The sequence below is a fragment of the Medicago truncatula genome, chromosome 1, assembly GCF_003473485.1.
Source record: "Medicago truncatula cultivar Jemalong A17 chromosome 1, MtrunA17r5.0-ANR, whole genome shotgun sequence".
Lineage (NCBI taxonomy): Eukaryota > Viridiplantae > Streptophyta > Magnoliopsida > Fabales > Fabaceae > Medicago > Medicago truncatula.
The window spans coordinates 43952604-43966747 of NC_053042.1; the positions used below are offsets into that span (position 1 = coordinate 43952604).

The following is a 14144-nucleotide window of genomic DNA, read 5'->3' on the forward strand; positions in this document are numbered from 1 at the left end:
TTGAGTCAAGTATAAGAAAAAAATATATAAATTTTCAAGTTCGAGGGACATTTTGCACATAAGTGCAAAACTTCAGGGGAGGTATTTGCAAAACATCAAATTAACTAACATAAGAATTTGACGGAGTGGGTAAATTGATTAACGTTGTGCAATTTCAGGTGGGTAATTGGAGTTTTGTTAATTTCAGGGAGTAATTAACGAAACTTACAATTTCAAGGGGGTAATTGCCTATTTACTCCAAAAAATGATATAAAATGAAGTGTTGTATGAGTTTTGAGAAATTTGGAATGTCTAAATATTATTACATTTTTTTAATCAATTATGTTTTATAGTTTATTTTATTTTTAAAAAAAATCAATAAGCTTATATATTGTTCTAACAAATGTTATAAAATAAACGAGGGAGTTGAGTTTTTTTTTTCTTCCCTAATATTATAAAATATATCCTCCCTATTTTGACGACTAAAAAATAATAAACAGTAATAATTCAATAGGTTGGGTTGGAGTGTTATCTTTGATATATACATTTTTGGGTGTAAATAATAATATTTTAGGAGTATAAATTAAGAAATGAGATTTGAAGATGGGAAGTATAATTATGCAAATAAAAGTGTGGATTATTGAGTTGAGTGGCTTTAGCCATCGGCCATGCCAAGTTGCTAAACATGATTTTTATGCACTTTTTACACGTTTTTTTATATATAATGTTTTTTATAGAAAAATATGTCTAATGATTTTATAATATAGGAGTATTATTATACAAATATTAAGGTTAGAATAAATCATCCTTATCCTTGTCACGGTTGCTTCATTGGTCAGAGTCAGAGACGGCTCTGGTGTCTTTATGCTTTGTGGTCTCTTTTTGGATATCTCACGTGGAAATTGGTGCTTATGCTAATATGTTTGTGAAAGTTTATTAATTCAAAAAATGCAATTTTGACTTTATCAAGATTTCATAAACATTTCATTTTTCCTCTTAAAAAAAAATAAACATTTCATTTTCCTGAATTTACAATGTTTTCTCAGTCGTACTACTCCATTACAAAAGGTTATTGTCAATTGGCAATCAATTGATTTTACAATTGGTCAAATCAGATGGCTCTAACATATAACATAAACTGTATGGTTGGCTCTTTGATAGCTATCGCCTCGTTTCAATTTTCTTTTGCAGTGTGATTTTTTTTTAAGGTCAAGAATTTGTTTTTACTTTTTAACAGGACCAAAATTGTTTTGCCTAGTCAAAAAAATTATTATATTGTAACATGACTAAAACACAATATATTGTCTTAATTAAATATTTACGGTCATTGGTCACTTTTCTTTCTAGGGCAACGATGACTGCTTTTATATTTTGTATTGTTTTTAATTGAGTTTTACTAACCAGTGTCTTGGGCGGGCGTTAGTTAAAAAATTAAGAATTAAAATACTTAATACTTATATACCTAATTCCTTTCAAAAAAATATTTATATACCAAATATCTCTATTTTGAATGAAGATAAGGTGTTCAAACTCACTTGTGTTTTAGATCACTCCATATCATCATAAAAATAAAAATAAATTCGCTGCATTAACTTGGCTGCTAAGAAGATTCATATAACCTAACTACCTAGCCAATAACCATACCCCCTTTTCTCTAAAAAGAAAAAAACTTTTTAATTGCAAAAATCCACATCAAGGAAGCATATCAACCCTGTTTGACATAAAATACAGAACATTCCTCTAGATTCCGTTTCACCTCATTCAAAATGGCATTTAAAAAAAATGTTTAGGGACCTATATTAAAGAAGAGTAATGATATTTGAACAATTTTTTTGCTACAATTTTTGGGACAACCTTGTTGTGCTTTCTTTTTATTGGTTAAAATCAATGGGGAGAGAAAAAAGAAGAGAGAGAATAAGAAGATAATGTGAGTATGAGAGAGAAAATTGTACAAAAATTATACAAAAATGATTGTACAAATATCATTTCTCATTAAAGAAAAATACTAAAAAGAATATCACGAGTTAGTTATTATACGTGTGCCCACACTATAATCTTCGTCATTATTGTACTAAGTAATAATTATATATAGACGAGTCCAAGACAGAGTGGCCCTGCCCTTTTCTTTGCTAAAACTCTGAAAAAAATAAATCAGAATTTAAAAATATAATATATTTCAGAATGTAGTTTTTTTTTTTTTGTTACAAGAATGTAGTTTATGATACAAATTTTAACATATTAAATAGAATAATATTTTATATTTCTCAATAATTATTTTTAAACACTATTAACAAAATGGTATTCTTGTAAAAGATTCCGCGATGATAGGCTACGGTCATACTAGTCAGAGCCGTTCTTTGGCATGCGCAAGGAGCTCTACGGACCGAGCCTCCAATTTATAGGGGCCTCAATTATTTGTAGGGGTATGAGTATAATTGTTGGGATGTAAGATAATATTTTCTTTTGTTATGTAGGTTTAAATTAAACACTTGTTATTTGACAAAAATAAAGAGTAAATTGACAAGTTAGGTCAAATCTACACATATATCAACAACAAAAATTCAACAAAACAAATTAAAATCAAAATAATACTTATTATTAATTTATAATTGTTTAAATTATCATTAATTATTTTTATTAGAGATCATTTTTTATATTAGAGTCGAGCCTTCAATTTTATTGAAACGGCCGTGATACTGGCACATCCAAACACAAAAACCCTATTAATAATAATACACATAAACATGCTGAATTAATTAATTAATCCCAATCAACAGTGACTGCTAACTTGTTCATAAATCATACAATATATCTGTAAACGGCGTAACGTGCCACCAATTCTGAAAAAGCATAGTAGTAATAAACATTAACATGATCGCTATCATTTCAGCGTAATTAACACAATCGATCACTACACACAAAAACCAAACCCCTCAGCCAAGAAACTGAACTACGCCACTCAATACCATACTTGTTTTTTTATTATTACACACAGCATTCTTAGCCAGCAAATCAACTTCAAGGGTCCACATTTAATCATACCTCCATATGAAATCATTTTTATATTTTTCTGGTTGTAACATGAAAGAGTCTTCCAGGGGAATCTGCGACTTTGCCTCAAATTCAATGCTACCTCTGATATCTTATTGCAAGCAAATGATATGGTACATCAAAACAATATAGTAAAAATTAATAGTTAATATAATTAATTAGTTGTTATATATGCATATGTAATATAAAGCAATATTTATTTATTTATTTGTTAACAATTGATTTAACAGAAATCGAATCCTATTATATGCAAAATTTATTTAGTATTTTACTAGAAGGGCTGAAAGATAGATCTCGTGCTATAGACTTCTTTATTATCTGTCTAGAGTTTCTTTCACTTTTTCTAAACAAAAAGAATCATAGTATATCTTTAGATAAATATAGTGAATGAATCTATTTCTTGTGCGTTGAATAGTTGATTGATTGAGGTTTAAGCAGTGTCAACATTATTTGGTTATTGAGTCACAAGAAAAATAAATTATTTGATTATTCTGGTTGGTGGCTCTAATCCATTTTCACCGGATAAGAAAATTTTCATTAGTGGGGGCATTTAACTATTACACATTTACACCAACCCCATTTGGGTGATTTTGTACTAAGTAATAAGGTAATTAATAAAAGTAATTTATTTTACTGGTTGGTAAAATAAAAACTATAAAAAAATTCTTCTTCACTTTTTGTCATTTAATGAGCTTGTCTAAGAAGGGAACATTAAGGGGATTTTAGAGCCCGATTCCTTTTGACCAAAAAAATAATCCAATTTCAACTTCGACGGGAGGGAGGGAGAGAAAACAACAAAATCATTGATTTGATCAACTTTGTAGAAAAACGGAAAGAAGTAATGGGTAATTAGAGAAAAATGTATTGGTCACCAAGTAGTTTTAAGTTACCATAGAAGGCTCTGATTTGTGGATTTGAAGTGACTCGGGTTTGGGGATAGATAGATCCATGATTTTGAGATTCAATTTTGTAGTTAATCAAACATAAGAATTGGTTTAAATCACATTTTAGGATTAGAATTGCATGCATACTATTTTCGTCTCAACACAATGGTAATGTGACTTTAAAACCTTCCTCATTTGAATTTCATATGTTTTTATTACATTCACATTAAGTTATTTGTATTGACATTGTTTAAATTATATAATTCAAAATTTCAAATACCCAGTTTATATTATATAATTCAAACTATGTCTTTACTTACATAAACAATTTAGTTTTCTGAAATTGGCACTATTTTCATACATGGATACTCTTATTGATCCTTCCATTGATTAAATACCTGTCATTACACCTCAAATTATGGATTCTCATGTTAATGTGAAGTCAGGCTCTACTGCTACGTTGTGTCGGTATCACGTCTAAAAAAATGTCAGAGCAAAATGTAAGACATATTGCAATGTGAAGGATCTCAAATATAAGGATGAGCAAGAGGTCAAATCAAAAGATGCATGAAAAACACTCATGGATATATGAGAAGCTATATATAGTTGAGTCTAAGTCAGAGGAAACATATGTTGATTCTCTTCGTTTCTTCAAAATTGTGCATTTTATTTTTATTTTTTTAAAATTATATGTGAAAGATACTATTTTGGGGTCAGTGAAGAAGAAAGTAGTAAGTTATTGGACCGACCGCATTATGGATATTCGAAATACAACTATAAATAGGGTTGAATCTTCTCACAATTGCTTAAAAAAGTATTTGAGTAATAGTATGAGTGATACATGTAAAAATTGGGCTTCAATTAACAAAATAATAAAGGTGTTGTAGTCAAAGGAAAGGTGTTGTAGTCAAATTTGGTAGAATACAAATGAAGGAACGCATTGCAATTAGTTGCGGATGAATTGAATTAAGTAGAGAGTTTCGGTATGGATAAATTCAAATGTGGTTCCTTAATTAGATAACACATGGATTGTTGTGTGTGTTTACAAATGCTAAGATGATGTTTCACAATAGGCTCACTCATTTAGATGAAATTCACACTCACCTAAAAGAGGTTGCAATTCGACGATGACATTGTTCTTAAAGAATGTCGTCCAAAGTAAGGAAAGAGAGACAATCAACATATATTGATTCATTATCCATTGATAGCTAGTTTAGTCCACCTCTAACATAATGATTTTGCATTCCCTTGTGAAGTACTTAATCCACTTGTTGTGAATTCGGACTCAAAATCACACCAATACAAACTATGATGCGTGGAGCAAAGGAAAGTAGTAACCAATATCTAAGTGAACACAAGCAACAACAATAATAACAACACCTAGATCTAATTTAGTAATCAAAGTGAAAAGCTCAAAACCACAAGCAAAAGATAAAGAGAGAAGAGAAACAAACACACCAAAGATTGTTGACCTAGTTCGGTCCAACTTGACCTAATATGGGGGAGAGATTGATCTCTCTAATCCACTATATCAAAGAGTTCTTACAAAGTGATACAAATGAGTTATAAGAAATTAGCTTAAACAAGCTCACAAAGAACAAATCTAATTTCGACCCATTTTTCCAATCTCACAAATGAACAAGACATTCAATGATTTTTACTCACCCAAGGTGTTTACAATGTTTCCCAATCCAAGATAACTCTAATTAATGATCCTCAACCATAAAGTTACCTCCTTTGATTTCCCAAGTTTTTCTCTCTTGAACCTCTCTCCTCTCATTTAAAAAAATGAGCTGGAACACTTAAATAGTACACAGTGACAGACAAAATCGCGTCGCGCTAGTGAAAATCGCGCCACGGTTGAAGCGTACGACCCAAGGTACGACAACCTTATCCACAAATCGTGTCACGCCTGCACCAATCGTGCCACGATTTGCCTTCAGCAGAAACCATCCATTCTGCCACCAAAATCGCGCCACGCCTCCCAAAATTGCGGCACAATTTTGGCATTTCACAGCATCACAATTTGAAGACAATTTCAATACTGTGGTATCTCTTATCCTACATATTATACCCAGATTTCAACCACAAAGATATATTTTAACCAAGTCGTTTTCTACTCAACAATTTTGGTTTCAACAAATCCTTTAAGTTTTCTGCAAAACTTTTGACCAACACTTCTTCTTTGTCTTTTCAAAGCTATAACCCAACTGATCCTTTGAGTTGTCCATTTTTTCGTTGAAGTGTTCACATTTTGACATTACAAGGGTTTAGTTTGTATAATGTGATACAAAGTCAGAGCTTAAGATGATACAAGGGTTGTCATAGTACTTAATCTCTTCGAGATGATATTACAATACAAACCTATATCAATTCAAGTACTATGCCAACTTGATTGATTTAGAACACGATCTAATGACACCCTTATGAGTGGATTTACAATTAAGCTCGAGATTCATGTTCATGATTTTTTTTCTTCATATTTTTAGGTTAACGGCCTTGCCTTTTTCCTCTTTCTTTTCTCCTATTCATGGATGTTCCATAGACTATCTTATGATACCATTTGTCAATGAAATTTGATTGGCCTTGGTTTTCCTTGTATTTGTCTTGGAATCTCATTCCTTAACTTTCAGCTCTATACCATAATTTCTTTGGTATTGATCATTTTGATCAGAGGCCACCTAATATTTGATCACTAAGATCTTTGGCGATGATGCTTCTTTACATCACGACAACTACTTCAGTTTGGAGAGTTTTGATGTTACATCAATGAAGAAACTTCTTATTTATAATAATTTTTTCTTCATACCTTGATAATAATTTTTTCTTCGTAATTGTTTATTACCAAGCAATGAGATTGAGCCGATTACCATAGCCGCATACTTATCGTTTAGGCATGCAGATCTTGAATTTTTGGAAGTAACAATTGGTAAGTACTCCAAATAATTGCATCAATGTTGGTATTTTTAAGCATAATAAATTGGAATTTTAATATAAATCTTTACTGTGCAGTTTTTTTTTTTTGAAGGATTTACTGTGCAGAATTTAAACACTAAATTCGGTGACTATGTTAGATCAACCGGATATGTGTATTTTTAAGCATAATAAATTGGAATTTTAATACAACCATGTTTTAAATTGAGAATTATCTACACAATTGTCTTTTATCATTTTCAACTTCAGTTTAATTTCTATATCTATATGTGTAATAGCATTATAGTACTGTGGAATCTATGTTACTTTTTTTTTTTTTTTGACAAGGGAATCTATGTTACATGGGATCTAATGCCACGTAACAAGGACAACTATTTGCTTGTATTAACTTGGGAGATTTTAAATATTAGGGTTAAATATGTTTTTGGTCCTTACATTTTACTTGATTTTGAGAATAGTCCCTACATTTCAATAAATGTTTTTAAAATCCCTACATTTTTCCTCCGTTAGCGTAAATAGTCCCTGTTGTCAAATTTCTAACGTGATGTCAATGTTGGTGGTTCAATCTCGCCGGAAAACGGCGGGGAACTTCACCACGGTCTTTCTCCGCAACGTCGTAGATGCAGATCGCCGGTGTTCGTGACATTTCCAGTGAAATATGTTGGTTTAGATGGAAAGATTTGGAGGCCGAAAGCGATGATGTTATTGTTGAAAGTGTTTGCTGTTGCGGGTGTGGAAGGTGTTGTGGTGGAGATTTGGTGGGGTGGGTTTGAACTTGTTATGATGGCTTGTGTTTCATCAATATGACACTGAAGGCAGGGACCAATTGCACCAACGAAAGAAAAATGTAGGGATTTTAAAAACATTTATTGAAATGTAGGGATTATTCTCAAAATCGCGTAAAATGTAGGGACCAAAAATATATTTAACCCTAAATATTATTTATCCTAATAACCTCTTTACCAATCTATTATTTTCATAACATATTGTCATGTATGAACTAATATTTGACTAAAAGTTGTATTTATCTTAGTTTAATTTGTATAAATTATTTGCTTACATTTTTTTTTTAGCTGACCATGTAAGTCATTTTCAACTTTCATTTTTTTTATGTAGGTTTAAATGTGTCATTGGTCCCTACACTTTCATCAAATTTTGACATTGATCCCTGCACTTTTTTTTGTTTGGCATTGGTCCCTGCACTTTGTAAAAATATTGGTATTGGTCCCTCTGCTAACTTTCTGTTAAAAAAAAAACACAAAACTAACGGAGTGCCACGTGGTCCAATCATTTCACGCCACGTGGCACCAATATCAATATTTTTACAAAGTGCAGGGACCAATACCAATATTTTTACAAAGTGCAGGGACCAATACCAATAGTTTTCTGTTTTTTTTTTTAACAGAAGGTTAACAGATGGATCAATACCAATATTTTTACAAAGTGCAGGGGCTAATTCCAAACAAAAAAAAGTGTAGGGACCAATGCCAAAATCTGATGAAAGTGCAGGGACTAAAGGCATATTTAAACCTTTTATGTATAACTAATGTTTTGAATTATGTAAGACAGTCACACATCTTTGCACACAACATTGTACTAGACAACCGCGCAATCTATGTTGTAGCACGAACATCTTAACTAGTTATTAGAGTGAAAGCACAAATATTATAGCACGGATGTCTTAACTAGTTATTAGAGTGAAAACACAATGTTGACTATGAAGTATGAACCTCTAAATTTTAAAATTACCATTGGAGTTTAAATCTAAACACAAACTATTCCCAGGAACAACATACTCGGGAATGAAAATATGAAAATTTGATTCTTGGGTATTTGTTAAAAAAAGTGTTTGGCAAATAACTTGACATTCCTGGAAAAATTGGAAGTTACAATTTTTTTTTTTAAATCTATGCATAATATCATGGGAATGCACATTCCTATATCTTTACATGGGAATAAATTCATGGGAATAATGGAAGTTATGGGAAGTTACTCGATTCTCAGGAACCTTTATACCAAGGAATATTTTTTTCTCAACCTCATAACAAACATGGGTATAATCATTCCCTAGCCATGTATTCCCAGAAATGTCATTCTTAACCTTGAAATAAACACCCCCAAGTAGTTCAATGTTTCTTTTTATCTATTCAAAGTCAATCAATTAAATTAATGCAACATCCTTTAAACAATTTCTTTTCAACACTCTCTCCAACATTCACTTTCTAATTGACTTAAATTATGGTCTCACACTTTGGAAATGGATTCCACTTAAAGTGGTGGGTCATACATTAGTTTTATCCAATAAAAAAATAAATGTTAAAGAAAGCGTTAAAAAAATAGTGTCCTTAACATTCCTCGATATAAAATTTCTGCTAGTTTAGTGAGTGGTTTCTAGATGACTGATTGAAAAAAAAAAAAAAAAAAGATTTGATTTCAAGAAGAAAGAAAAGAAAGCAAAAAAACTACTCCTAGTAATCTAGACAGAGACATGAAATAGATTCATTAACGATCCATGTATCAGTCATAAGTCAAAACACCCATTTTTTTTGTCTTGTTTCACAGTAAATCAAATCTTGGAGTCGTAACTAAAGCTAGCAGCCTTTCTAGTTTCTACTACATACGTACTGTGTCTGTTTTTCATTTCACTTGTTCCTTTTTGGTTTTGTCTTCTTTAAGGAACAAGATAGTTGAAAACAACAATATCTTATCACCACCACTAACCACCTCCACCAATTCTCGTTCATGTTCACATTCACATTCACATAAACATAGCACTTTCATTGTTTCAAAACAAAAAATAAAACATCATCATGAACATGAACATGAACATGACAATAATTATGAACATCCTCGTCCTCATCTTCACCACTCTCTTAACAACTTCCCACTCCGCCACGTGTCCTCTCAACTTCACCCTCTTAACCACCCTCAGCGGCGGCGGAGCCACCACAAAACCACCATCTTCCTTCACCTCAACACCATGCCAGTTCGTCCGGCAAGCTCTCCGCCTTGTCCAATCCGACTACCTCCGCCGCACCGACTCTTTCATCCCTCCATCAAACTCCTCCACAACATGCTGGGACTCTTTCCAATCCTACATCAACCAATTCGAACCAACCTTCAACATTCGTTCTTCTTGTGGCTTCCAAACTGAGTGGATCTCACAAGGTTGTGTCAACGTTACTACAAGACAACAATTTGAAGCACTTGTTCCTAAATCCAATATTCAAAATATGCAATCAAATTGTAACCAATCAATTCAAGATAACTCACCTTGTGCTCTTTGTACTACTAGTTTATCTGGTTTACCTTCTCTTGGTCAACCTATTGGTAATTTATCTGATTGTACCGGTTATCCTTCAATTTATGCTGCAGCTTTTGCAAATCAATTTGGACCGTCTGATCCTGGTACCGTTAAGTGTTTATTTCAACTTGATTTTACTTCAGGAAGTTCATCTGGTAGTAAGAAAAAGATTGTTGCTATTGTTGTTTCAATTGTTTCTGTTTTGGTTGTGTTGTCGATAGTTATAGGGTTTTGGGCTTATAGGAAATTTAATGATAAGGCAATTGGGGATGGTAAGGATCATGGTGCTAATATCGGTGAGTCCGTTTCGGTTTCTGGGTTGGGTTCAATGGATAATAGTACTACTTTGATTAGGTTTACTATTGATGATATTAAGAAGGCGACGAAGAATTTTCATAGGGATAATATAATTGGGAAAGGGGGTTATGGGAATGTGTATAAAGGGTTGTTGAATGATGGAAGTGAAGTTGCTTTTAAGAGGTTTAAGAATTGTTCTGCTGCTGGTGATACTAGTTTCACTCATGAGGTTGAGGTTATTGCTAGTGTTAGGCATGTGAATCTTGTTGCTTTGAGAGGTTATTGTAGTGCGACGACGCGGTTAGAGGGTTACCAGAGGATTATTGTTTGTGATTTGATGAAAAATGGGAGTCTTCATGATCATTTGTTTGAATCTAATGGGGCGAAACTTAGTTGGCCGGCTCGTCAGAAGATTGCTCTTGGAACTGCTAGGGGATTATCTTATTTGCATTATGGAGCTCAACCTGCTATCATTCATAGGGATATTAAAGCTAATAATATACTTTTGGATGATAAGTTTGAAGCTAAGGTTGCCGATTTTGGACTTGCAAAGTTTAATCCCGAGGGAATGACTCATATGAGTACTAGGGTTGCTGGAACTATGGGGTATGTTGCTCCTGAGTATGCTTTGTATGGACAATTAACAGAAAGGAGTGATGTGTTTAGTTTTGGTGTTGTGCTTCTTGAGCTATTGAGTGGAAGAAAGGCTCTTCAAACGAACGATGACGGACAACCTTCTGCTTTGACTGATTGGGCTTGGTCATTGGTTCGAACGGGAAAGGCATTGGATGTTATTGAAGATGGGATGCCAGAACAAGGTTCAGATCAAGTTCTTGAGAAGTATGTGTTGATTGCCGTGCTTTGTTCTCATCCACAGTTATATGCTAGGCCAACAATGGATCAGGTTGTTAAAATGATGGAGACTGATGATGAATTAGTGCCCGCGATACCCGGACGGCCAATTCCTCTTGTTGCGGGGAGACTTGATATTGAGAGATCTGTTAGCGGATTTGGCTCAGGTCAGCTCTCTAGTCCGACAGGTTATCAATCGTTCACGTTAGAAATGGGAAGTGAACAAATGGAAAGTGAACGCCATTCTTCTAATCATTCTAGGGATGAAAGAAGCTCTGCCTCTAGGATTTTGAGTTCGGATTTGGATCAATAACGGCATGATTTGTTTGTACATTTACTGAAGCAAGCATTTTCTGTTGCATATATATAGTGTCATATCAAATGTACATATTTTGAATATTTTTTTGGATTTTTTACTTAGTAGGAATGAGAGTATGATCAAGTTTTGCTGATTTGAGTGCCGGGTATCGTATCATTTTAAGAATCTTCTTATACCACAAGTGATGTTTCATTTGTAGCAATAGCGTATATAATTTTAGCTTAGTTCGCGTTCGTATTTCTTCTTGTGGTACAACTTACTATATATGTTGCAACTAGGAAAATAAACATTATATGTATTGTTGCAGTTTGGTTTTGTAACACCCCGTTTTCCCAACATAAAAATTTTATAAAAATAATTAGAGTATTCACATAAATGGAATGTCACATTCTTTTCTTAAATCATAAACTGAATAAATAACTATTTATCCTTTAAAATTCAATAACAAAATCTTTAATACTTCGCAGCAGAATTTATTCAATAACTAAACAGTCTTTGGCATGAAGGTCTCTTCATAAATGTCTCATAAAAATCTAATTTAAAAACATAGTCATAAATCTTCAAAAACAATACGTAAGGAATAGAAAAGCAATAACAAAGTTCTCATCCCGTTACGTATCAGAGCACCTAAGACACACGAGAGAGAAAGCTCACACGACATCAACTATTCTTGGTTACCTGCAAGTTACTCATACGAAGAGCAACATTTCCAAGCAGAAGGGGTGAGATTTCACAAAACAATAATATTAAGCATATAATTCAATAATTATATTTAACAACCTAAAATCATCATAATATTCATCATAGACAATAATATATCATATATCACATCTTTAATAGTTCATATAAAGAATCACAGCTTCAACAACTTGGCAACTTAAACATCTTTGACTCGACAAATGCGACTCCAACTTGACTATGCAACTTAGACCTCTTATATGCATGTGGTACCTACGTGCAGTAATTTGACTATAACTCAAGTTCTATAAATCGTTTTGATGCCAGACCAACGACATTAGAAATCTAACATTCATACCTACAACTTTAGTGTTTACACCTAAGATCAATTCTGGACCTATCAATACCATATTTCATTTCAAATTCGGACAAAGTTGTGCTGAAATTCATAAAAATTCACTGTGACCTACGTGCAGTAATTTGACCATAACTCAAGTTCTATAAATTGTTTTGACGTCAGACTAACGACATTAGAAAGCTAACATTCATACCTACAACTTTCGTGTTTACACCTAAGATCAATTCTGGACCTATCAATACTAGATTTCATTTCAAATTCGGGGCAGAGATGAAAAGAAAAATCATAAAAAGCAACCCATATTATTCAACTTCACTTTCATTCAAAATCATCACAATCATCACTCTTAACCCTAATTCTCTAATTCTCAAAAACTAAACCTACAACATATTAAATACAATTTTCAGAATCATAGACTCAAAATTATTGAATGTTAGTCTCACCCTTACCTTGGAATATAAAAATCGCAGCTTCCTAGGTCTCTCTCCCTTCTCTTGGTTTTTTCTCCCTTTTCTCCAAAATTGATAGTACGTTATGTTTTTCTAAACTAAACTAGGTCTCTCCTATTTATAACTTTTCTTTTCTATTTTATCTTATTTCTCTTTCTCCCCCAAAACTCTCTAAAATCTAATAACAACCCCTAAACTCAATATTATTTTATTTTCTAATCTTATTCTATTAAATAATATAATAAGCCACTTAATAAATCACATAATCATATAAATATATTCTAAACTCTTTTTAAAATAATCAAATAATTAAAAAGGGCGTTACAGGTTTCAGTGCTAACTGCAATTTGGTACTGTCAAGTTAGTGTGGTTCATCAGAGAATAACGTAAGAGTGAAACAAGCATAAATCATATCTTGGAACACTGATACAGTAGACACAAACACTGGACTCGACATCGATATTGACATGTAGACATCAATAATAATTTGAGAAAATAAAAGCAATTCAATGTAATTACGTATATTGGTTTTGTCTTCATGTCGGACACCGATATGTCTTTAGTCTAAAGGTTTGATGCTACATAACCCTAAAACAAAAGAAATTGGCATATATTTCTATGTGAAGCAAAGTGTAACATTCTAACATGTTAGCCTGTGTTGTGCACAAGTCCAGGCTGCCATCATTTATGATGATTGGATTGTCATGTTCTTGATAACATGGCATGTATACAAACTTCATTTATTTTATTATTTTAATTAGTATTATGCAACTGCAACTGAATTTCTTCACTACCATAATCAAGCTAGTTGGATTATTTATATATGAGACAGATACACAAATTATCACAAACAAAACAAAAAAGAGATACACAGATTACTTAGGGTTCTAGTAACATATAAGACTTGCATAATTCAAATGATAAAAAAGGTTCATGATTTATTGGACTAACAGGAAGACAATACTTTTTGTGGTTGAGTTTGTTTCAATATTATTTTCCAATATTCTCTCTGATCTGCAACACTAATTATTATATTCGG

The 14144-nt window shown here is 32.5% G+C and overlaps 1 protein-coding gene across 1 annotated transcript; it reads left to right on the plus strand.

Moving 5' to 3' along the window:
- The first annotated feature begins 9449 nt into the window (after positions 1-9449).
- LOC25484795 (probable LRR receptor-like serine/threonine-protein kinase RKF3) lies at positions 9450-11818 on the plus strand. Its single transcript, XM_013613783.3, has one exon. It carries the CDS (start codon positions 9659-9661, stop codon positions 11612-11614), a length of 1956 nt encoding a protein of 651 aa, XP_013469237.1. The 5' UTR covers positions 9450-9658; the 3' UTR covers positions 11615-11818.
- Positions 11819-14144: the final 2326 nt, after the last annotated feature.

Bases quoted from the DNA above. Each gene is read 5' to 3' on its own strand.
- LOC25484795 (XM_013613783.3), top strand. From the start codon at position 9,659: ATGAACATGAACATGAACATGACAATAATTATGAACATCCTCGTCCTC.